At 41.2% G+C, this 24978-nt stretch overlaps 3 protein-coding genes across 3 annotated transcripts; 2 read left to right on the top strand and 1 right to left on the bottom strand.

Moving 5' to 3' along the window:
• The first annotated feature begins 1453 nt into the window (after positions 1-1453).
• LOC147254346 (retinol-binding protein 2-like) lies at positions 1454-3373 on the top strand. Its single transcript, XM_086215111.1, has 4 exons — positions 1454-1526; positions 2566-2744; positions 2846-2947; positions 3320-3373. Exons 1-4 carry the CDS (start codon positions 1454-1456, stop codon positions 3371-3373), a joined length of 408 nt encoding a protein of 135 aa, XP_086071237.1.
• Positions 3374-4973: 1600 nt separating this feature from the next.
• LOC147254345 (uncharacterized) lies at positions 4974-18317 on the top strand. The gene is made up of 22 exons (XM_086215965.1): positions 4974-5034; positions 5532-5669; positions 5772-5858; positions 6041-6167; positions 7246-7394; positions 7810-7956; positions 8161-8260; positions 8367-8509; positions 8736-8935; positions 9321-9431; positions 9517-9605; positions 9687-9793; positions 9866-10006; positions 10093-10223; positions 10435-10642; positions 10752-10862; positions 11479-11693; positions 11789-11881; positions 12431-12611; positions 12736-12807; positions 13640-16636; positions 16750-18317. The coding sequence occupies exons 1-22, from the start codon at positions 5032-5034 to the stop codon at positions 16831-16833; spliced, it is 5634 nt and encodes a 1877-aa protein (XP_086072091.1). The 5' UTR covers positions 4974-5031; the 3' UTR covers positions 16834-18317.
• mrps22 (mitochondrial ribosomal protein S22) lies at positions 17904-23433 on the bottom strand. Its single transcript, XM_086215966.1, has 8 exons — positions 23279-23433; positions 22381-22535; positions 22101-22265; positions 21726-21869; positions 19817-19900; positions 19538-19683; positions 19100-19208; positions 17904-18569 (listed from the first exon to the last, which is right to left on the bottom strand). The coding sequence occupies exons 1-8, from the start codon at positions 23403-23405 to the stop codon at positions 18477-18479; spliced, it is 1023 nt and encodes a 340-aa protein (XP_086072092.1). The 5' UTR covers positions 23406-23433; the 3' UTR covers positions 17904-18476.
• Between the last annotated feature and the right edge of the window lie 1545 nt (positions 23434-24978).

Raw genomic sequence — 24978 nt, 5'->3', positions numbered from 1 at the left:
CAGCTGCTGATTGACACATATATGCCTTATCTAAAGGACAGACTGAACTTAAGAAACTAAGGAGACTTTTGTGTGTGTGTGTGTGTGTGTGTGTGTGTGTGTGTGTGTGTGTGTGTGTGTGCGTGCGTGTGTGAAATAAGGGCTGAACTTCATTCTTCTGATGACAACTATTGTGGAGTTGCAACTGTGTCAACAAAATTTTCTCCCTTGAGCTTAAAAACTTTGTTCTCTGACATGAAACCAGAGAGAAATCTTTTCTACTGCAAACATAAAAAGATTTGAGAGATGAACTCATATGCAGGAAGCTGAGGTAAACAGCTCTGTCCCAGCTCCACTCCAGCTTCCCTTCATCCTGCCAGCTTGTTTGGAGGATATAGGAAATTTAAGTATACGTTGTTTGTTCTGGCCCTTTGATAGCACGCATGAGCCTAATCATCACAATAATTCTATGTTGTGGGTTGTTGATGTTTAGAGACAAAAACACTCGGTTATGAGCCGCAAGGTTAAGGTACAATTATTTGGTTTTTTTTAAAAACTGTGTTGTGAAGCGACAATGTCCCACTGCTGTGACCATGAAAATGGTATCTTCGCACCGCCGTCTCCTGCTGAAGCAACCAACACTGCATTCTGTTGATAGTTAGGAGGGATTGTGAGTCTCCTCCACTGAACCCAGATGTCCTTGCCTGGGCCAACCATATTCTCACTTTATATGAATCTTGTCCTGTTTCCCTGTGGTCTTAATTACCTGATATTAGATGACATAAACAGAAGCTTTTCACCACTTGAACATATGACGTATGTTGTGTTTTTATTATCCTAAGTCAACAGTCTAAATTAGTCGGTATGAGGGATGTGCAGAGAGCCCAATATTTGTGTTTGTATATGGAGATTTTGAGGCAGAAAAATTAGTTGTGTTGGCACCACAAAAGTTGAAATAGTCATAGTTATCCTTCTGACTTTAGGATTTAAGATTGTTAGTAAATGTTTTCACATTATCTACTCACAGTATTTGTCCAAAAATATTTTTAAAACCCCGCAATTATCTATACCATACCTTTATACAAAGTATAATTAAGCTTTAAATTCATATACAAATACACACACTGCCCTGAGGTAATTAACAAGTGGACCTTGTCCTTCTGCACGCACACACACACACGCACACACACACACACGTGCGCACACACACACACATACACACACGCACACACTGCCTTGCAGCATGAAACAACTCTCATCTCAGCTTTAAATTCATAGACAAATACACACTGCCCTGAGCTAATTAACAAGTGGACCCTGTCCTTCTGCACACACATACACACACACACACACACACACACACACACACACACACACACACTATATATATACAGAGGGTTGGGCTCTTGAACTGTCCCTTGGTGTGACAAAGGCTAGCGTCTGTATTACCTTGACTCAGACACATCAGTCAAACATGCCTGCAGACTACAGTGGACGCTGGGAGATGGTGAGGAATGACAACTTTGAGGAGGTCATGAAGGCCCTCGGTAAGTTGCCCTCTAACTGCCTGCTCTTATTTTCTTAAATGACAGTGGCATAGCAAAGAGTACTGCTTGTAATCCTCATTGAAAACAAGGATCAATTAGAGGGCAACACGTAGGGATGCAGCCAAGTGGGGAGGAGGAGATGCTGAGCAGAAAATCTGGAACGAGAGAGGACTCCGAGAGTGACCGAAAGAGTGCAGCAGTCTGAGGAGGGGACGAGGGAGAGAGAGAGGGTGAGAGAGAGAGAAAGACAGAGAGAGAAAGAGAGGCAAAAGAGCAATGCTGCTGCTTCATTTCCTCATTGAGCTGCTGTCAAGCCAAGTTAACCTCCACTCTGTGAGCGGCTGCCGTCTGTTACCACGCCAAATAAATATTGATTCACTCCTTTCTGCATTTTCATCATTCTAATCCCAGAGAAGGGAGACAGATTCTGACCACGGTTGAGGCAACTGGCCAGCTCATCACAAACGCACACAGACACACACATGCTTCTTCTGGTGCGTCATTGATCGGACTTGGAAACACTTTTCATTATTCACAACTCAATCTGCAATTCATAAAACAAGCCCAGTAAAGTGAGCTCACTGAAATCCAGGAAATCCTCAATACCTCATTGCAGCAGCACCTCATTTCCATTGAGCGGATGGGAAAATGACATCCTTATGGAAATGGGTCAAAAATATAATTTAGATGAGTAAATATAGGCACCTCATCTGTATGAGTGATGGAAAGAAATTGAATTCTTACTTTAGGGCAAATGGGATATGAATATATCAACATGGTCAGGGTGGGTGGTTCTCTTTGGCAGGGCAGAGAAACTAATTTAAGCTGATTCTGACTCACAGCAAGGTCATTTTTAAAGGGTAAATGAGACTGTCAAAGACCAGTGGGGGAGGAATTATAATAAGTGGCCTGTGGTGTCCTGCATGAGATCATGTGTGTGTGTCTGTACACATTTAGTAGTGCAACAGTAAATAAAATCTATCTACCAAGAAGCAGCTACATGTCAAATTAGCAAATTTACAACAACCATGTGTTGCAGATATTGATTTTGCCACCAGAAAGATAGCAAACCACTTGCATCAGACAAAAGTCATCGCCCAGAACGGGGACAAGTTTGAAACAAAGACCTTGAGCACCTTTAGAAACTATGAAGTCAACTTCACCATTGGGGTGGAGTTCGAGGAGCACACGAAGGGCCTCGACAACCGAAAGGTCAAGGTGGGACTGACATTTCGATATAAAATGAACTTTACAGTGACGAGCTGCATCGAAGAAACATTTTTTTTACAATAATGTTGCTTGTTTGTGTGACATTCCAGACACTAGTTACATGGGACGGGGACAAGCTTGTGTGTGTTCAGAAGGGGGAGAAGGAAAACCGAGGCTGGAAGCACTGGATTGAAGGAGACCTGCTACATCTTGTGAGCAATCTTGATAAATGTATACTGTATATACACGCCATTAGAGTCCATGCTGCTGCAGGGCACAGGAGCGAAAATACTGCAAATTCAGGCTTCTTTACAACCAAGTCAACAAACAGTCGACTGTTCATGTCTGAGGAGTCAATCTCACTGATCTGTCTCATAACGGCAATAAAAAGATGATAAGCCATTCTCTGAAGCCTGTTTATGTAAGAGAAGCATGATAGACGTGTGTGTGTGTGTGTGTGTGTGTGCGCGCGCGTGTGCGTTTGCCTGTGTATAACACTGTATAACCCTGAGGGACGTGAACTCTCTACTAGCCTGTTTCATTTTTAACGGGATGCCCATTCGTCCTCATGTTGTGTCTTTCAGGAAATCTTTGTGCTGGACAAAATCTGCCTCCAAGTATTTAAGAAGGCCCAATAAGAGAAGAAGAAAATTCATCTACACAAACGTCTCAGTGATGAAAGTTGCTATGTGAAGACTTTTAATGAACAAGTTTAATACCAGTAAGCATTTTTAATGGTGGATAACTACAGGACTTCATTGTTTTTGCCAATGGAAGAATATAAGATTTAAAACTTTTTATGTGTGTGTGTGTGTGTGTGTGTGTGTGTGTGTGTGTGTGTGGTAGTGGGGGTTGTCACATGAGGTCCCTTGACATGGAAACTTCTAGGCAACGCATTTATTTCAAAAGCACTACTTTAAAAACTCTCCTTTTAAAATAATATCATGGGAAAACAAAATAAGAACTGGCTTGCAGCCTTCAAAGAGGTGTGAATGTTATTTCTCATCTGGTACTGTTAGCTGGCACAGATTTGGGGTGCCTAGGTCACTGACTTTTGGAGTATATGAAAACAATGAATTTGGTACTAAAATATTAATGTAAAATACGTGAGGAAATAAAATGCATAAAAAGAGGTGTGTCCCATTTTTCTTTCCTCATACTAACAGATAGTACTGATTTGGAGTTCCTTGAACATGCAGGCTACTACAAAAAACAAAATAAAATAAAGACATTCAATATTTCAGTAAACGAAAAATGTATTTTGCAATAAAATATTAGATATAAAGTAACAACGGACAAAAAACATGACAAAAATGCACATGTATTAGCAGTATGATCAAAAATTCTTTACTGAAGTGAGCACACACACAAACATAAATATTGGTTCTTTAAGGTGTGATTAAAAAATTTAGATTTACCTTATTGTTTTAAGTATTTGTTATTTTGTTATTTTTGCCAATAATTAATGATTCCATTATTATGTAACAGGGTAGAGTTTTTGGGGAAAAAAAAGATTTCTAGTCAACTTTTCTAACAATATCTGAAACAAGAACCGAGCGTTTTCTATGCATGGTTTTGTACAATCATTTTTAATAAATATTTCACAACGCAACACTGATTCAATTTTATTTTACTTTTTGCAAATCTCGGATGCGATTTTAAAAGCTGGCTTTTATCATGGCTTTTCACCACATTCCCCTCCAGTTGGGCGCACTGTCTGTCGTCATGTGTTTACACGACATTAAAGTAACTTTAAATGTCAAAGTTAAGTGGTTCTGTTAACAAGTCTTCTTCTTGCTCTGCTCGGTTACCTCTTGGTATGTTGTTAGCTTGTATTTTTTACAGTGTACGGAGAGCTTCAACAGGTACAACATGTTCTGCAGCTCCGAGCGAAGGATCCACGTCGCCAAAAGAAGCGGCGTCAAGTCGAACCCTGACAGACTGGTGTGACTCGGAAATAAGATGCTTACCGCCAAAATAAAACTCAATTTTATGCAATTTGAAAAAAAACAACTATTCAATCAATCAATAATTCTGCTCGTCACTGACGTCGAATACAGGATTGAGTTTAGATTTTTGACAACAACCTGCATAGAGAGATTAACAAAATGTGTCTTGAACTCCCACAGAGCCCTTTGTGAGTTGAGTTTTATTATGAAAGACCGGAAATATTGCTGTTTCATAGTTCACATTGTGAACAAACTCTTCTGCAAGAGTACATAGAAGCCCGACCGGGGCAACGGGCAAGCGGCTTTCTCAATTGCGCAGCGCTGCTCTAACTTCCAGTCGTGGAAACATGGTAGGATAACCAAACCTGCATCATATTAATAACATACCTTGTTTGCTGTTTCATTAACTTTGTTATCACTGTAAAGTGGCACTGAGAGATTTAGCCTTAAACTCAAAGATGAAACTATTTTGGTTTGCTCAAGGGAGAGTTGATTTTTTCCAATATTCGCTATAATACGGCTCTGATGATTGAAATTCCTACATTGACTTAAAAGACTTTGAGGGTCTTTTGTTATTCTGAGCAGGCATGCATAAAATGTGGAATAATAAGGAACAGACACACCCCCTCCATGACTTTTCTCCAAACCTGTCTGTCTGAATTTCTGACCGGCCTTGAGACTTCATATGCAAATCTTTTAATACAGTGTGTTATTCTTATGAATTATCATCAAATGAGTGAGTAGTTACTCAGATTCCTTGGTTTATAGCGGCAGCTGTTATGTGATAGGACTCTTTTGTTCTCCAAAGATTTATTTTTCTTCTTTTCTGTCTCTCTGTCCTGCATAGCCTGTACGGTTGGACATCAAGCGGCAGCTGACAGCTCGGTCCGACCGGGTGAAAAGTGTTGATCTGCATCCCACTGAGCCATGGTTGCTGACCAGCCTCTACAATGGCAGCGTGGTGGTCTGGAACCACGAGAGCCAGGTCAGTGTCATACAGTGGGCCCTTCAGAAACACAGCTCACACACCCCTCACCTGCTTTCTTAATGATCAGCTTGAATGTCAGTTGTGTGTCTGTGTGTTTAGATGATGGTGAAAATCTTTGAGCTGTGTGATCTCCCCGTCAGAGTGGCAAAGTTTTTGCCCAGGAAACACTGGGCGATTGCTGGAGCAGTAAGTATGGTGACGAGAATATATCGGGTATATTTACAGAAAAGAAAACTAGAAAAGACTTCAGAAAGTCAAGGAAAGAAATTGGTTTAGAGCAAAATTAATTTCTTAATTTGTGCAGGAATGTTGAAAGTCCTTACGACAATAGAAATGCAATACAATGGTCAAATTTTTTTTCTCCCTAGGATGACATGCAGATCCATGTGTTCAATTACAACACTCTGGAGAGGGTTCACATGTTTGAGGCTCACACCGATTACATCCGCTCTATAGCTGTCCATCCTACTCAGCCTTACATCCTCACCTGCAGCGGTAGGAAACAACTACACGTACACCCAAGCAAAATATATTTATAAAGTTCCATCGTGCAGTGTAGGAAGATATATTCATATCCTTTAATGAGGTACTGAAAAAAGTGCATAAATACCAGCTGAGGATTATTAAAGTTGCAAAGTATCAGTCGTTCTGAAGGCTAAATTACAATATTGGTGCTGTTTCTCCGTCTGTTGGAAGGACAGCACAAACACTGTGAGGCTGATTTTCTCCAGACTTACTGGAGAGGTGCAGCATCAACCAAAGAAGAGCCCGCTCGGGTCAAGTTGATTTTATATAACGAAACACCTGTCTGTCAGCGAGACTGAATCATCAGCATATTTCCTCGATGAAGGCATGCAATCCTCCAGTTATTCAAATGACATCAGATTATTAACACTGAGTCTATGAGTGGCATCTTACTGCTGTAGCTACAGGAGGTGGAGCTGGTTGGTGTTGTTGTGTTTGCAGAGACAGCAGATCAATCAGAGGGATTGTGGGATTTAAAATAAACACTTTTTTTTTTTTACCTTTTCTTAAGTAAGAAATTGGGTCATTAAAGAAATAATTGAAATGTAACCGTGTGTGAAGGTTGGAGGGGAAACCTACTATTTGGTGAACGTGGTAACAGGATGGAGGCTTGCTAACCTGCCCACCCACTATCATTCATTGCGCTAAGCAAACTTGCACTCAGCAGGTCTGTGTTGGTCTCAGGTCCCCGTGGTATGCACCTAGAAGAGTATATGTCTTCTTCTCTTGTCTTTTTGATTCTCGGGATAACAAGATACGAATATATAATTGATTGGTCACTTTAACTACAACAGGCAAGTAATTGTAGTGTAGTATAGAGAGTGGAGTGGAAGAATAAATCCCATAATCCCAATACATTTCCATCACTGCCCCCAAGTGTAGACTGAGACAAGAACACAAACTTTCACAGAAAAATAGTAATGAATTCAGATATTGTTTTTCTATTGTTCATTAAAACAAAATGACACAACATCAGTTTGTGTTCCTTGTTCTTAAACATGTACGCGAAGGAGCTTTTGCAACTTGCATGTGTTTTGTGTGTTTAAAGATGACACGCTGATCAAACTCTGGGACTGGGACAGAAAGTGGACATGTAGTCAAGTGTTCGAGGGACACACTCACTACGTCATGCAGGTTGTCTTCAACCCCAAAGATCACAACCAGTTTGTCAGTTGCTCTCTGGACCGAACAATCAAGGTACACACAAACAAGCGCACTGAAGAACGTTGCTCTGTGCGGTTGGCAGGAAGAAGGCGCTGTTCTTCCAGTTTAAACATCTGGCTAGAATTAAAGAGCAGTATGACAGTAAAATGAAAGATGTGGGAATGTTTGCTTCACTGCCTGTCATTCTGGGGAAATGTGACAAACGCTAACAAACACTCGCGTCATTCACACAGTCTGTCAATCACCTTGAATAAGCCCTCATTTGCTTCCATTATGCAGTTACATACATAAAATTACAAGGTTTACAAAGGATATTTACATGAGGGTGTAAAATACTCAATCAGATACTCGTAAATCATCCTTTTAGTCATTTAGTGTATCACCTTTCTTGCTGACTGTTAGTAGACACACACTGTATATCAGCGTGTCTCTACTCTGACTGTTGAAGGTTTGGCAGCTGGGCTCAAAGACTCCTAACTTCACCCTGGAGGGCCATGAGAGGGGAGTGAACAGTGTTGGTTACTACAGTGGAGGGGACAAGCCCTACCTCATATCCGGGGCAGACGACAAACTGGTCAAAATCTGGGATTATCAGGTAGACGTGGACACAATGGACTGTTTTTCACTCTGGTCTCTACCCTGCTGCTGTGTGTAACATTGCACGAGATAAGAACACTTTTTTTCCCTAAATTTGCTCTTTACATAGGTCCTAAGAAGTTTATACAATGATAAATTACGCACACATGCAATCACACACAATAGTATAGCATTTTAAACGAGTGTGTTTGTTGTCATTTAGAACAAAACCTGTGTTCAGACCCTGGAAGGTCATGCTCAGAATGTGACCTCTGTCAGCTTCCACCCTGAGCTGCCAGTCATCCTCTCCGGCTCTGAGGACGGTCCGTTCTGTATTCTCATGAAACATTTTAAAACTTCACAAACACATAGTAACTTTACTGTAGCAGTTTTTTTTCTTAGTTTGATTTTCAGTGTCATTCGCCATAGGCACTGTTCGAGTGTGGCACTCCACCACATACCGACATGAAAACACACTCAACTACGGCATGGAGAGGGTGTGGTGTATCTCTTGCCGGCAGAACTCTAACAGTGTTGCTTTGGGCTACGATGAAGGAAGCCTCATCATCAAGGTATTCCGCAGTCACATCCATCAGACAGCTGTAAATGTTTTGCATTTTTGATATATTGCATTCTAGGCGTGACACACACACACACACACACACACACACACACACACACACACACACTCGCTCCCAGTCGTCTCATCCTCCAGTTGATCTCAACCCTTTTCTATTCTTTTTTATTTTGGTCACATCTTGACCTCATTATACTTTCCCCTCTCCCTCTCCGTCTCAGATGGGTAGGGATGAGCCGGCCATGTCAATGGACTCTAGTGGGAAGCTCTTGTGGGCTCGCCACTCTGAGGTTCAGCAGGCCATCCTGAAGACCATGGGGGACGCAGAAATCACTGATGGAGAGAAGCTACCGCTGAGTGTCAAAGACATAGCCAGCTGTGAGATTTATCCCCAGACCATTCAGCACAGCCCAAACGGGAGGTGAGACACTAGAAATCTTAGAATCATGAATTTCTAAGAGTGCTCAGTCAAATTGTGTATATCTGATGTTAACTTCGTGTTAATGTGTCACAGTTTGGTTGGTTTTATTTTGTCACATGTTGGGTTTTGATCTTTCTGTGTTATACGACATCACATTCAGCCTGGACACTGTGTGTGTGTGTGTGTGTGTGTGTGTGTGTGTGTGTGTGTGTGTGTGTGTGTGTGTGTGTGTAGCTACAGTGCAGTCACGTAAAAACGCATTTGAGCACGCAAGTTAAAGGGGTGTGAGATTGAAAACCCGCTTACTCGCTGCACTGCTCTGTGATTTTTCAGAATGGAACTTGATTTCCAGAACGTGTGTGTGTTTTGTATCGTGTACGAGCAGGTTTGTAGTCGTGTGTGGAGATGGAGAGTATATCATCTACACCGCCGTGGCCCTGAGGAACAAGAGCTTCGGCTCAGCTCAAGAGTTTGTCTGGGCGCATGACTCATCTCAGTAAGTCTTATTTCCCATACGTCTCAACCATGCAAAAATATATATGGATCAGAGCATGATATATTTATATCACATGTATTTGCAGGTACGCCATAAGGGAAGGAAACAGTACGGTGAAAATCTTTAAAAACTTTAAAGAGAAGATGGCTTTTAAACCTGACTTTGGGGCTGAAGGTAGTCTTCATTCTTGCATTTTCACAGTAAAGACAGCTGTAAATTATTGTGTGAAATGCTGAGGATGTCTTTGTCAAACAGCTATTTTTGGTGGGTTCTTACTTGGAGTGAGATCAATTAGTGGTCTGGCCTTCTACAACTGGGAGAACACTGAACTGATACGCCGTATTGAGATTCAACCAAAACACGTGAGTCATATTTTGCTATTGAATGTTCCTATTTCCAGTGCTCTTACCTCATATACGCCCTCCTGCCTGTAGATCTTCTGGTCTGACTCGTGGGAGCTTGTATGCATCACAACAGATGAATCTTTCTTTGTGTTGCGTTATCTGCCCGAGAGAGTGGCAGCAGCTCAGGATGCCAACGAAATGACTGAAGATGGGATTGAGGGCGCGTTCGAGGTCAGACAGCAACATTGGCATTTTGTTGTTGTTGTCGTTGTTGTTTGACACACAGAATGATACTTGATGGATTATTTTCTGACCAGGTTCTGGGGGAGGTCCAGGAAGTTGTGAAGACTGGTGTTTGGGTGGGAGACTGCTTCATCTACACCAACTCTGTTAACAGACTGAACTACTACGTTGGAGGAGAGATAATCACTATTTCTCACTTGGACAAGTACAGTATAATTTTACATTTGTTTACTAGAAATCTTCCATTTATTCGAAAAAGCTTGATAATAGTCTAATAAGTCTGCTATATCTTAATTTTGCATCACATCTATTCTATCATTAGGGTTCCTTTTTGCTTTTAATTCAATAAATACTCTTACTTTCCATCAAAGAAGCATTCTCAAAAAGTAGCTTTAAAAGTGTTTCCTCTGCTGTAGGACTATGTATCTGTTGGGCTACATCCCCAAGAATGACCGTCTCTATCTCGGAGACAAAGAGCTGAACATCCTCAGCTACTCATTGCTGCTTTCAGTGATGGAGTACCAGACAGCTGTCATGAGGAAAGACTTTAGCACAGCAGACAAGGCTCTACCCAAAATCCCTAGCGGGCAGAGGACGAGGGTAGCCCACTTCCTGGAGAAACAGGTTTGTTTGCCCCCCGCCCCATGGAAATCAACTTTTGTTTAACTCCTGTTGTTGGCCGCCATCTTTCTGTTACAAATGCATTAATTGTGTATATCCATATTTTGTCTAGGGCTTCAAACAGCAGGCCTTGGCTGTGTCCACTGACCCAGAACACAAGTTTGAATTGGCTCTGGAGCTGGGAGAGCTAAAAACAGCCTACCATCTAGCCTTGGAGGCTGAGGTCAGAGCACACAAAAAAAACTAAGCTAGCGGTTCTGCAAGGCTTTGTGTAGGAAGAGCTGTTAATGCTAATGTTAGCATGCTAGCATTCTATGAAAATGCTGACGTTACACAGACACAAAGTTTACCATGTTCACTTTCTCAATTCAGAGTGTTTAGCATGGAACATTTGCTAACTAGCATGAACATTGTGGTTGAGGCTAAGACGAGTGACTAACCCATTAACTGGCAATATTTGCACTATATTTTTTCCTCTGTTTTAAGTTGAGATATTTCACATTGGACCAAATTGACCAAAACTGCCTTTACAATCCCTCTGGTAGTGTAGCCAATGTATAAGAATGCACGCACAGTATACAGTATATAGATGTAAAAGAGGTGAATATGCAGTTTAAGCATTTTGACCTTTAAAAATGATAGTCAACGTTTACTGTCAGACACACAAATTTCGACGAAGAATCAATTTTATCATGTATATCTTACAGTGTGAATCACAACCCTGGCATCCAGTACTTACTGACTGCTTTACAGTGTATTATCGTTGGCCTTGATGCTTTCCTCCTCTGGGATAATCCCTTCTTCTGTCTTTTTGGCACTTTGGCATGTGGGGACTCCAGTCAGAGCAGAAATGGAAGCGCTTGGCAGAGTTGGCTTCTACGAAAGGCCAGTTTAACTTGGCTCAGGAGTGTTTGCACCAAGCTCAGGATTATGGTGGATTACTGCTGCTAGCCACATCCTCAGGCAACACCGCCATGGTGGGAAAACTGGCTGAAGGGGCAGAGAAGGAAGGCAAAACCAATGTGGCCTTCCTCACCTTCTTCCTGCAGGGGAGGTGAATGTTAGATCAGTGGAGAGAGAGACTAGTGTGAAATATGTTAAGTATGTACATTTCTGTTGCTCACTTTTTTTTCCAATCTGTTCTCCCAGATTGGAGAAATGTCTGGAACTTCTCATCAAAACTGATCGCTTGCCAGAGGCTGCATTCCTCGCGAGAACATATCTACCCAGCCATGTGTCAAGGTAAAATTTACACGTAGCTGTGCATGTAGCTTAAGTTTGAGTGCTACACTCTAACTCTGAATACATTAATCATACATGCGTGTGCCTGCGAAACTTTTGCATGTACTGCTTTTTTCTTGTATTCTGTAGAGCATTTCTGTTTGTTCCCCACATGCCTTACATCGTCCCAATTAAACCGAGAAGGGCATTCAGTAGAACCTTTGCCAAGTCTTATGTTAAAAAATGTTGTTTTGATATGTAAAATATATCTGCTCCAACATTTAATTGGTCCTTCCTTGGCTCGTGCTATACACCTTCACTAGGTTTGCTCAAAATCAGCATGGTAGTTTTTGCCAATGTAACAACCACACACACACACACACACACACACACACACACACACACACACACACACACACACACATAAAAATAAAGCAGGTAATAGCATAAAAATAATTGTATTCAAGAAATGCGTTTATAATCAGAAGCTTCTGCAGCCCTACCTCTGAATATGAGTGAATATTTGCATTATGCATCATCAGTGAGCAGTCCATCATTTCCTTCCTCTAGGGTGGTGAAGCTATGGAAGGAAAAGTTATCAAACATTAACCAGAAGGCAGCAGATGCTCTGGCTGATCCCACCCAGTATGCCAACCTGTTCCCGGGCCTCCAGCAAACCCTACTGGCTGAACAGTACCTGAAGGAGACTCAGGTCAGGGGCCGACCTGCTGCAGGGTACCCGCTCATCACGGTCAGTGGAGTAATCAGAACTCCATTAGAAAATGGGCATAGATTTAGATCAGTTACTACACATGTTTTTAAATTTGCTGTCTAATTTCAGCACCAATAAAAACCAAATTTTGCATGTTTTACAGGCAAATGAGGACCGCAATGTCTTGCAGGAGTCTGCAGGGTTTGTCGCCAAGGGAAAAACCCCTGAGCCAGAGGTGAGGACCTATATCGGCACCTCTTTGTAAATGTTTTTTTAATGTCACTCTCATGCTTAATGACTGCCTGAGCCCCTCTCTAAATCAAAGAAACATGTCACAACCACACCAACAAGTTAATTCTGTCACATTAGCTTAAAGGCTACAACAGCACAAGCTTAAATACACAAATACCAGTGAACCCTGGAAATAAACTGGCTCAGACGTGTCATGTAACTGCAACATCAGCATTTTGATTCCTGCAGTAGACGCCCACTCCTTCAACTGGTTTCTGGTAATTGTGTTGTCTGATAAAAGCGTATGAAATCAAAACTAAAATAACACTAAATGTCCTGACCTCGCTTCTCCAAGCATCACAATAATAATGTCATTTAATGATTGCCTCCCAGTGTACAAAGGCATAATCTCATGAAAGACACAACCACACTATTACATGATTTTTCAACTTTTGTTTTTGCTACTTATTTACTTATTTCTACACTTAAAATAACACCGGAGCAGGTGGAAGTTAAAAGAGTTCCTACCCAACTTCAATGGTGAAATGATCAAGTTATCAGTTGCAATACAGTTCAAATTCATCTCTGATGCAGCTTATGTGATAAGGGAAAATCTTCCTCACTTAAATAGGCTGCTTCCTGATTCTCAGCACTTCTCTGAACTGCCACCACTTCACGCCTGAATAACATTACTGACATTACCTCAAGGCACCACTGAAACAGATACGTCCGTACCACCTTTGTCCTCCCAGCATCAGAATTGCAATACCTGTGTGAATAGCTTCTCACTAATTGCGGCTGGGTTTAACCTGTCATTGTGCTTGTTCCATATACAGGAAGTGACAGATGAGACCGTCATTATAAAAGCTGTAACAGAGGCTGCACCAGTTGAACCAGTACTAGTGGAAGAACTCATTCCTCAAGAGCAAGAGTCAGTTACTTCTGCTGTAGGAGAAGAATCCATCACAACCACAGAATTGCTTTCAAATGCCAATGAGGCAGAACAACATGTTGACCAAACTCAAGTACAACCAATGTCTTCTGAGGTTGCTGCATGTAAAGAAGGTGAGCTGAAGAGCATGGGAGAGGAAGGTGTTTTGCAGAAACTTATCCCAGACATTCCTCAAACGGAGCCAAACATAGTGCAATTCAAACATGTTGAAGATATCAAATGTTCATATAAGGGGGACAATTTGGAATCACCTTCAGTCACGGATGCCATACGAGATGCCTGTTGCTCCGAAACTCTACTTAATGGCACAACTTCTAAAACCACCATGGTAACACAACCAAGAGAGGCAATGACAACTGACACTGCACCAAGCAAGGAGTTTCTGGCAGTTGGTACTGATGTAGCATTAGAACGTGAAGCAACTGAAAATGTAATCGGTACCAATGTGACTGCATCAGAAGATGTAGCAACCAAGACGTCACTAGCAGTTGGTAGCAATGGGGCAGCATCAGAGGCTAAAGTAGCCGAGGATGTGCTAACATTTAGTACCCATATGGCATCAGAAGCTGAAGCGACTAAGGACTTGCAAACAGTTGGTACCAATGAAGCAGAATCAGGGGCTGCAGTAAATGAGGATTTGCTAACAGTTGGTACCAATACGCCATCAGTAGCTCAAGCGACTAAGGACTTGCTCACCGTTGGTACCAATGTAGCATCAAAATGTGAAGCAGCTAGTGATTTGCTAACCGTTGGTACCATTGAGACAGCATCAGAAGCTGCAGCAACTGAGGATTTACTAACTATTGGAACCAATGTTGCATTAGAAGCTGAAACAACTGAGAATGTAGTTGGCACCAGTGCAACAGCATCTAAGGCTGCAGCAACCAATGATTTGGTAACAGCTGATAACAATGTGACACCATCAAAGGCTGCAGCAACCAATGATTCGGTAACAGCTGATAACAATGTGACACCATCAGAGGCTGCCGCAACCAATGATTCGGTAACAGCTGATAACAATGTGACACCATCAAAGGCTGCAGCAACCAATGATTCGGTAACAGCTGATAACAATGTGACACCATCAAAGGATGCAGCAACCAATGATTCGGTAACAGCTGATAACAATGTGACACCATCAAAGGCTGCAGCAACCAATGATTCGGTAACAGCTGATAACAATGTGACACCATCAAAGGCTGCAGCAACCAATGATTCGGTAACAGCTGATAACAATGTGACACCATCAAAGGCTGCAGCAACCAATGATTCGGTAACAGCTGATAACAATGTGACACCATCAGAGGCTGCTGCAACCAATGATTCGGTAACAGCTGATAACAATGTGACACCATCAAAGGCTGCAACAACCAATGATTCGGTAACAGTTGATAACAATGTGACACCATCAAAGGCTGCAGCAACCAATGATTCGGTAACAGCTGATAACAATGTGACACCATCAAAGGCTGCAGCAACCGATGATTCGGTAACAGCTGATAACAATGTGACACCATCAAAGGCTGCAGCAACCGATGATTCGGTAACAGCTGATAACAATGTGACACCATCAAAGGCTGCAGCAACCAATGATTCGGTAACAGCTGATAACAATGTGACTTCATCAAAGGCTGCAGCAACCGATGATTCGGTAACAGCTGATAACAATGTGACACCATCAAAGGCTGCAGCAACCGATGATTCGGTAACAGCTGATTACAATGTGACACCATCAGAGGCTGCAGCAACCGATGATTCGGTAACAGCTGATAACAATGTGACACCATCAAAGGCTGCAGCAACCAATGATTCGGTAACAGCTGATAACAATGTGACTCCATCAAAGGCTGCAGCAACCGATGATTCGGTAACAGCTGATAACAATGTGACACCATCAAAGGCTGCAGCAACCGATGATTCGGTAACAGCTGATAACAATGTGACACCATCAAAGGCTGCAGCAACCGATGATTCGGTAACAGCTGATAACAATGTGACACCATCAGAGGCTCAAGCAACCAATGATTCGGTAACAGCTGATAACAATGTGACACCATCAAAGGCTGCAGCAACCAATGATTCGGTAACAGCTGATAACAATGTGACACCATCAAAGGCTGCAACAACCAATGATTCGGTAACAGCTGATAACAATGTGACACCATCAAAGGCTGCAGCAACCAATGATTCGGTAACAGCTGATAACAATGTGACACCATCAAAGGCTGCAGCAACCAATGATTCGGTAACAGCTGATAACAATGTGACACCATCAAAGGCTGCAGCAACCAATGATTCGGTAACAGCTGATAACAATGTGACACCATCAGAGGCTCAAGCAACCGATGATTTGGTAACAGCTGATAACAATGTGACACCATCAGAGGCTCAACCAACCGATGATTTGACTACAGTTGATACCAATGCAGCATCAGAAGCTGCATCAGCTGATGGAATGCCAGATGAAGCAGTCAGAGAGACCATCTTTTCAGAAACTCCATGTCTCAAAGACTCAGCAGTAAGAGTGGAACAAAAAATAACACCACCACCCGTACCAGAAGATGAGCAAATGTATTTTGAAAACAATGATAGTCCATTACTGGATATGCTTGTCCCAGTCCAAACTTCCTCAGATTCGGCCCTTGACCTGCTACACAACTCACTTCAAGATGTAATGCCAGTATTGAAGACAGTCACAGCAGAAGACCCGGAACAAAGCACAACATTCCTGGTGGGTTCAGAAGGCCACCTGGCACCTGCTGGGCCTCCAGAAGCCGAGCTTACATTTTCACCTCCAGGAACAGCTCCAGCTTTAGAGGATGTAATAGAGGAGGTGGTGGAGGAACCATCAGGCAACCTTGAAGTGGAGATGAATGAGGAGGTACCAATTCTTCTTACACTTATGAGTAACACTTTTGGGAGTACAATAAAATGAGTAAACATAGTACTTGTTGATGCAAAATCAGAACCACATTCTGATGTTTTCATCTGTAGATCCTGAATGATATGGAGGATTTTGACATGGAGGATATCGACACCACAGATGTGAACCTGGACGAGGAGTTCTTGAATCTCTAAAGAAAGATGTCTTCCATTAGCTATAATTTAAGGACCAAAAAAAACTCAAAGAGCTTATTTCACCAACTAGCATGAACATCAATCTGTCTACAATGCTCCAACAAGCCCAGAGCAGCTAACTTTCTTTGGGTAAAATTAAAACACGCTGCAAAAAAATGGCAAGTGTAATCAGTGCAGAACCTAATGGTTTGCGAGTTCTGTCATAAATGTGGCCATATTGAAGGGGAAATGGAAATCAGAAGTGTAATATTCCTTGCAGTTATTCAAAAATTGCAACTAGTCTTAAGTATCCAATTTTTTTTTTTTCAGTTGACCTGATTTCTGGGAATTTCTTCCAACTTTTTTAAACTCGAAATAAACACCATGCTTCCAAATGTATTTCTGAGCTTTAGGGAGTCATCTTTTAATTTTCTCTGAGGTAAAAGGCTGCTTATATATCGACCAAATGTTTTTTGCTGCATAGTATAGATTTTCTGAAATACTGAAATGCAAGACAGAGCCCCCCCCGCCCCCATGCAATTGTATTCTGTGTTGCTATGACCCGTCAAAGCCAAATCTTTCACTATAAGTGCTGCTTTTTGTAGTTTGCCAATGAAGTCATAAAATTGATGTTGCAGTTGCTAGTACTTAAAACAGGGTTTGGTTTTATTAGTTTTAACCCTTGCCATTGTATGTGGTGTAAGGGCGTGTACTTTTTTGGGGGGGGGCCTCCCAATGAGACCAATTAAAAACATTCACTTTAATATATTAGGCTGACAGTCCAGAGCACTGGCTTTATATTTCCCCAACAGATTGGTCAGTGTTCTCCTGGTTTTTTTCTTATTTTCATGTTTCTGGTCTTTAATTGACCACAGGCTGTTGAAATTTATTCAAAACTGTGCGTGCAGTTCTAGAAATACTAAAATGTATGCTGATTATACATCCTCACGATTAATTCTATTGAAATGCAATGTAGTACTGTAGCATATAGCAATAGTTTGGCTAAACTAAAAGAAACAATAGCTCAACCTGATGGGAAGTAGTTACTACTACAATTTTACAGCCAGCAGTTCGGTGAAAACCTAATATGGTCTTGTGAGTGATTATATGATTTCTATGAGATAGTCCCTAAATGTAACAAGAGGATTTTTTTTTTAATTAGAGAAACAGTTGTGGGTTAGCTAATTGGCATTTAAATTCTTCAAATCCTAAAAAGGAACCTAATAAAAGTACTGAAGTGGTTATGAAGACTAAAACTAAATCTAATAAGATTTAAACCAAAGGCAGAGGAAAAATTATGCATATTATAGTATTTTTGGTGAATGGTTATGTTTTTTTTTTCTATTCAGCTTTGTCAATAAAGTTTTTTCTCTAATTTGGGCCTCATGTTATTTTACTCAATATCACATGACAAGTACAAAAACATTTTTTTTAAATTGTTTATGTACATTACATTGAAACACAGAGTGCTCAAGCAGTAGATTTCAGAGCTAATTGAGTACATGGAACTCTTACTTGTGAAGTCTATTTTACTACACAGACCAAACAGCCAAAGAAATGAATCCCATTTGACAAAGATGGATTTTTAGTCTGTCCTTCCGGTTGTGGTTCTTCTTCTTCTTCTCTTGGATGCATTGCTATAAATGTATGGAGGTGAGAGCTGGTTAGGCAGCAGAGCTCTTAGCTGCCATCTGTTCATACGCCTGCAGGGCCAGCTCAATGTAGCCTGACCTCAGGGACTCCTTCTGAGCATAGATCTGCAGGGACAAAAGGTCAAACTCAATTACCGGTAGTTTGTGACTGAGTACATACTAACAGATTCAATGAAATGAAAGTTGTAAAAGCACAAGTGCAGTAATGTGTTGGTGACTTTACAATGAAGCATGACTACATGGGAGGCTGATTGTAGGAGGCAGACACCCACGTCTCCTGCTGCTAACCTTTTACATTAAATGCCTGTCACTCTCAATGTCCCTCCTCCAGCGCTTCAAGGCTGAGAGGGGCCGGGAGCACTAATAAAACCCGATGTGTCCCGAGCCTGACCCCGCAGTTCTCACGCTGGAGGGAAAACCTGAACCTTTCACACAGGAAACCTAAGATGAAACGGCCTTGACTTGAACTCTAGATCTACACTGACTTTGATTTAACCCTAACATCCAGGGACTAAACTGAACATGACCCAGACAATTCAAGGATCAAACGTCAGAGTTTTATGTATACATGCACAGTCACACACGTAACTGAACAGGGAGGTATTAAAAAAAATCAGAGATGAGCTTTTCTTAACCTTTAGCAGGTCTACTCCAGTGGCCTGCTGGCTGAGGGCCTCCTGGGCTGACTCGCTGTGAGGGTGGACCAGGTGGAACAGGGACACGAGGCTCACTGCATCCTGGAATCTGAAACACACACACCACAGCCCGTTTGCCATCAGGTATAAGTGGCTGTCAGTGGCTGATGTGACTACCTTGAGGCGGCTGACATTTGTTTGGGAGTCCTGTGGAATAGCCGTTAATCTATCGAATCACTAGTGAGATTTGGACCAGAAGGCCGCACACATGTCAAGCCAGCAGAAATACTGTATTCATACTGAACTACATGAATGAACACAGGCAGTAAAACCTGAAATCAGGATATATTCCTCAGCTACATTTACGAAGTTAATACATCATACAACATCCAAGCAGCTTGTCCTTTCTTTATCAAACATGCACAAACACCAACTCACAGCTCTTTCTTCAGCATGTAAATGATGAGGCCGTCCACCTTGCGAGCGTTGACCAGGTACCACGCCATGCCCCCAAAGTGTCTGGTTGAGCGCAGCAGCTCATATTTCTCATGTTTGTCCAAGTCCTCATAGGTGGCTATGTGCGTCTTGGACAAAAGGAGCATTTTAACAGATAAATTTGCAGTACAATCCACCAGGAGGACAATTCATATCTCCACGTCCCAACAGGACCATAGGACAGCTGGAAAAAATGTGAAAAGGAGTCCAGCCCCATCTTACCTTGATGTATTCTGAAGAGTCGGGTTCAAACTGGACCAGACACCAGTTTAAAACGTCCTCGTGTCGGTCCTGAGAAAACACCATCTAATACAGAAAGAAGCAGAAAGACAGAGGTCATAAACAAGGACGTTGAAGACTTGGCAGACACTGTTGGACTACAAATGATGAGTTCACAAGCAACTAAGGAATGGGAAATTTCTGAGAGAAAATATCCTGGACAGTTGTCAGGTCTGCAACATCAAACTTTAGTGGTGACAAACATATTTGCTCTTTAGTCACGTCATTGCCCATTTTCATCGTACTCATTGGTGCAGATGATTCTGATGTTGAACAGTAGTCTGCATATTACTTTTGGGTATTTGTCCTCGCTGAGTCGCTCGCTTCTTTTTGGCTCATCTCAACTTAGCCCTCTGGCTAGCTAACTGTCAATTATAGCCGACACTGAAGAACAACATGATCAGTAAAAGATGGCCCATCTGTTTTTGTGTTAATAACACATACGATAGAGGGGGGAAAAAATTACTCAAATAAATTTAGAGGTGAATTCGACTGCTGCCCTGTAAGAAAACCTTGATCATGACTTTCATTCATTCAATATTACTATTTTACTGAGACACATAAACTCGTGTCAGCCCTCGTCAGTGCCTAAAATGTGATGAGTCCATCTGTAAGGCTCCCCGCAAGGACAGTGTGTTTTATTACCACTAACTCACTAAGACATACTGTTCTTGTCTGTCACGTTTATGTCATATATGACACTTGTAATATGATCAAAGGTGTCATCGTGAGCATCTACAGTCAAAATCTATATGATAGAGGAGCAATACATCACATTCCAACAACCATCCCTTCTGTCTTCCAAATATTCCAGTTCAACCAGTTAAGAGCAGCATGATCCATCAGGGACAGTACCAGAGCATGTTATGGAGAAAAAAAAAAGATTCTAATTAGTTACACATTTAGCTTTCATGTCAATTTGAATGCATCTGCTGCATCCAGTTTCCGCTGAAGCCCAGTTTGAGCACAAGGTGTGTGACGGTGCTGAAGACCAAAAAAAAAAAAAAAAAAAAAAAAAAAAAGTACCACTACATAAGTTTATGCATGTATTTCTATTTTGTGTACGAACAAGACACTCTTCACTTTTGAGAACAGGAAGCTGGTGCAAAAAGGAGGCGGGACGCAAAGGCTGCAACACTGCAACTAACAGCTAAATGTGTGTGTGCGCGCATGTGTGTGTTCTTTGTATTAAATACAAACAGTAAGACTGGGACCTTATTAAGGACATTTGGTGGACAATATTGGCTTCAGAGAAGAAAAAAAAAAAGTATATTTGATATTGCAATGCAATTTTTAATTCCGGCTTGAAAGAAGAAGCTAAACTAACTAACTGCACAAGATAATATTTACATCCAGTTATGCTGCAAGATTTGGTTAAAAAAAAAAAGAAGTCATATTGTGGGAACTGTGTGCAGCACTAAAATCAAAAAAACGGTATGATGAGTCTACTTGCTCGATTAATATTCACAAATTACTGATAGTTTTTTAAGGGGTTTTTGTAAACTCAAATATACAAACTACCAAAAAAATGCACAACAAAAAGTTGTGCAGTTTTAGTTTCAAAGTAGCAATGTGTGACTAAATTCTAAAAAATAAACTTTGTGGTGTTTTCGTTTATATAATTGCATTGTGGCTCATTTCATCATGACCACTACGACTTAGATCTACATGTACAAACCCCAGAGGAGGTACGTAAAGTAAAGATTCATTCCAGGCAGTAAACATGGGTCACAACTGACACGTCACGACACGTCCCTCCCGTAGCAGAGGCAAGACAGAAACAAAGTCACTGTTTAGAGAAACTCACTTAATACAAACACAAAGAATCCTTTCACTCTTTGCCATTTCCTACCTTCAGGTTTTCCTCCTTAAAGATGAGAGGTGCCTTGATTTTCCGTCCATCTTTGGGGAAGTAGACTTGAATCATCCGGTCTCTTTCCTCCCAGGTTGCTTTCCTCAGAGTCCCGTCGGTCTCTCTTATAACAATGAACCTCTCCTACCCGGAAAAAAAAAACCCAACCCCAAATCACAGCTTGTGAAGTGTATACAAGGGATGAGCTGAAGTCCTCAATTTATAAAATAACACACAGAGATAAAGAATCTGCGTGGCTGATCAGTCCAAGTTTAAGATACAACAAAATAATGCATGAAACCGATTGAAATTTACATAAAAGGACAATCGAAAAACAGTAATACTCAGGCGCGTAGTGAAGCAGCATGTACCTACCCTGTGTGGGATGCTGAAGGTGATGTCAGTGAAGACATATTTGGCTGTGTCCATGCCGTCCAGGAACTTGTCCACTGACAGAACATCATTGATGGGCTTCCTCACCGGTGGAAAAGGAGGCATCTGTAACTTCTTCTTCGCCTTCTCCATTGCCAACTCCAATGCCTGGAAACACAAACACACTGGATTGAATGACACTGGTGTTAATTGTTAGCACGTGCGCGTGTTGTAAAAGTTCTAATAGTAGTGTTTTGTTTTTTTTGTTTTTTTAAAAAGGCACCTGTTCTAATTCTTTGTCTGTCATGAGCTCATAAGAGGGCGGCATCAGCTCCTGTTTGATGGGTCGGAAAACTTTCAGCAGGTCCAGGCCAGTTATCCTGAGGAGGATCTCCTGGACTGCTGGATCTGTGAACTGGGGTTTCGGGGTGTCAGGGGCTAAGAGGGAGAAACATACATAAACAAATATCAACTAGACTCATTAATAATTAAATAAACATTGTGCTTCATTCATGTAGGCTTTGCTTGATGTCAGTAAGACCGAACTGAAGATGAAAAAAAAACATACAGCAACGTGCAAAATTAAATTTATGATCATTTTGTGAATGAGTCCCCATGTTAGCTCTCACAGGTCTGTTCAGGGGCTTGGCAGTAACGGAACTGATTCCGTTTTTCAAAATAAAACAAACCAAACTCAACACAAGTACTTGTATATTTTACTATTGCTGTCACTTTAACCGACAAACACAGTTCGAACACTGCAAAACTATCACCTAGCAAATTAAAACGACTACTGTTCAATTCGTCATAAATCCTGAGTTGCATGCAAGCGAAATGTTAGGTTTTATGATGTATTTGTCCACTGCCACCTTCCTACGCTCCTAAAGGAACTGTTATAGTAACACGGTGACACGACGAGTGTTTTCGCTCGACGGTGTTAACTTGTTACTGCGGAGACGCCGATAGTTCGACAAGAATACAGTCGAATATTAAACACTCCAGGTTTCCATTTTACGTGCCTCTGGCAACAAGAAGGTACATTCCACTGGACAGGTTTAGCTGTATGGCTTTGACGACTGCATTGATCGTACCGAGGTTAGCTAAACACCCCGCAAGGTCAGCATTATTATAATTACACCGTTTGCTCAACTATCGTGATATTTACAACTTCACGTACATACCGTTGTCTTGTGTTCCATCACACAGCGTCCTGACATTACATCTAAATAACGCGTGTTTGCTCTTCGGAACAGTTTTCACCCGACAGAGGCTTCGAAGTAAGGACCGCGCTGTTCCGAGCGCCGCCATGTTTGTTATGACCTCACAGATGCGACGTGAGCTTTCACCTTTTTCTGGGCAGCTAATAATCATGGGAAATGTATTCTGTACTGTATGTAAGTCGCCTCAACAATTCATTGATTTATTTTTCTTTCCCAAGACTCATCTTTGCTCGTTTAATCAAATAATCAAACAAAATGAAAATAGTAAAAAAAAGAAAAGCTGTTTTTAGTCGATCTGCATTTTTATTTTTGTTGTGCTTGTTATATGTAAATATCCTTCAACCATGAGAAAAGCAACCTTGACTTATGTAATAACAAAAAGCAAACACTGAAAAAAGCACCTTAAACCTATCGTCATTAGAATGGATTGTTTCACTGTTTTATGATTCCTGTCTTTTTCAATCGTAATGGAATAACAGTAAGTAGGATATACAATAAAATGAAACCATTAACGCATGCCTAATATCCTGATCACCAGGTGGCACTGTGCTACCAAATATCTGAGAACTTAATATAAGCCATGACCCTGAAGATCAGTGAGGAGTGTGAGAGTGTTTGTTTTTGTGTTTATATCAGTCACAGTCTTTGTTTTTTCTTTGAAAAGTGGTTTAACTATTTGTAGATACAGACACACATGCAGTCGTCTTTGAAGGGATATTATATTAATTTTACGGAGCTCTACCTAAATCCTTAGCTAAGCCCAACCTCAAAATAAGTTATTTTACACACACACGCACGCACACACACACACACACACACACACACACACACACACACACACACACACACACACACACACCATGCCAAAACAGTTTGTTTTTAAACTGGCCAATAACTGTAAAGACTGTCTGGATGATAGAGCAGAGCTACGATGTTAAACATCCCAGTTTTAAACACAGTAATGTTCTAATAAAATACACTCACGCTAAAGACGTACACAGTGTCATTTCATTCATTTTCAACTCTCAACTCTCGATCATACTTATGTACGTAAGTGGCTTTCTCGTCATTACAAACCACTGATAGATTGCATGATTGATGGATTTTGCTTTAGTAATAGAACAAAAATCTAAAAAAGTGTTTTCATGTATCCCCCCCCCCACCCCCCCCCCCCCCCCCCGTATTGATGCAGGTGATTTGGTTCAGCTTAAAAACTAGCAATTCGGAGAAGTATAGCAACTTAAACAGATAAAAACTGACTTGTCTTCTTTTCTTTTCTCAGCTCCAAAAGTCCTTGAACAGTCGAGACAATGAACACCGAGCAGCTTTCACTTGGACAATGAATGAATCGCTGAGACATAAAATTCTACCACACGTCATCGAGGTGGGTATCCAGGCTGGACTAAAATGGGTTATAACAAGATCAACAATATAGGATATTATACAGTAAAACTAGAACATAGTCCATCCTTAAAAGCTAATGTGAACAAACTTTGATAAAGCTGAGAAGAGCAACTCTTTACAGGAAATGTCTTTTTTTTTTTTAAAAAAAGGTTCATTATCTTTTATTCAATTTACCCTTACCATTTGTTTTATTTGCATACTTTTAGTCTTAAAATGAAAGTGTTCAAATTTTCCTTTTCATCAACTGAGTGGTTGGA

Source organism: Aulostomus chinensis, chromosome 10, assembly GCF_037954235.1.
Source record: "Aulostomus chinensis isolate RoL2024-O1b breed Wild chromosome 10, RoL_Achi_v1.0, whole genome shotgun sequence".
NCBI classification, from domain to species: domain Eukaryota; kingdom Metazoa; phylum Chordata; class Actinopteri; order Syngnathiformes; family Aulostomidae; genus Aulostomus; species Aulostomus chinensis.
Note: the sequence above shows the minus strand (reverse complement) of the source record. Positions and strands in the feature narration are given on the sequence as shown.

Bases quoted from the DNA above. Each gene is read 5' to 3' on its own strand.
- mrps22 (XM_086215966.1), bottom strand. From the start codon at position 23,405: ATGGCGGCGCTCGGAACAGCGCGGTCCTTACTTCGAAGCCTCTGTCGG. The intron at 22,266-22,380 runs GTGCCTTTTTAA...TTGTGTTTCCAG, and splicing joins CAGACAAAGAATTAGAACAG to GCATTGGAGTTGGCAATGGA. The intron at 21,870-22,100 runs GTAGGTACATGC...TTTTCCGGGTAG, and splicing joins CCTTCAGCATCCCACACAGG to GAGAGGTTCATTGTTATAAG.
- LOC147254345 (XM_086215965.1), top strand. The intron at 9,606-9,686 runs GTAGTCTTCATT...TTTGTCAAACAG, and splicing joins ACCTGACTTTGGGGCTGAAG to CTATTTTTGGTGGGTTCTTA. The intron at 10,224-10,434 runs GTACAGTATAAT...CCTCTGCTGTAG, and splicing joins ACTATTTCTCACTTGGACAA to GACTATGTATCTGTTGGGCT.
- LOC147254346 (XM_086215111.1), top strand. From the start codon at position 1,454: ATGCCTGCAGACTACAGTGGACGCTGGGAGATGGTGAGGAATGACAAC. The intron at 1,527-2,565 runs GTAAGTTGCCCT...CATGTGTTGCAG, and splicing joins GGAGGTCATGAAGGCCCTCG to ATATTGATTTTGCCACCAGA. The intron at 2,948-3,319 runs GTGAGCAATCTT...TGTGTCTTTCAG, and splicing joins AAGGAGACCTGCTACATCTT to GAAATCTTTGTGCTGGACAA.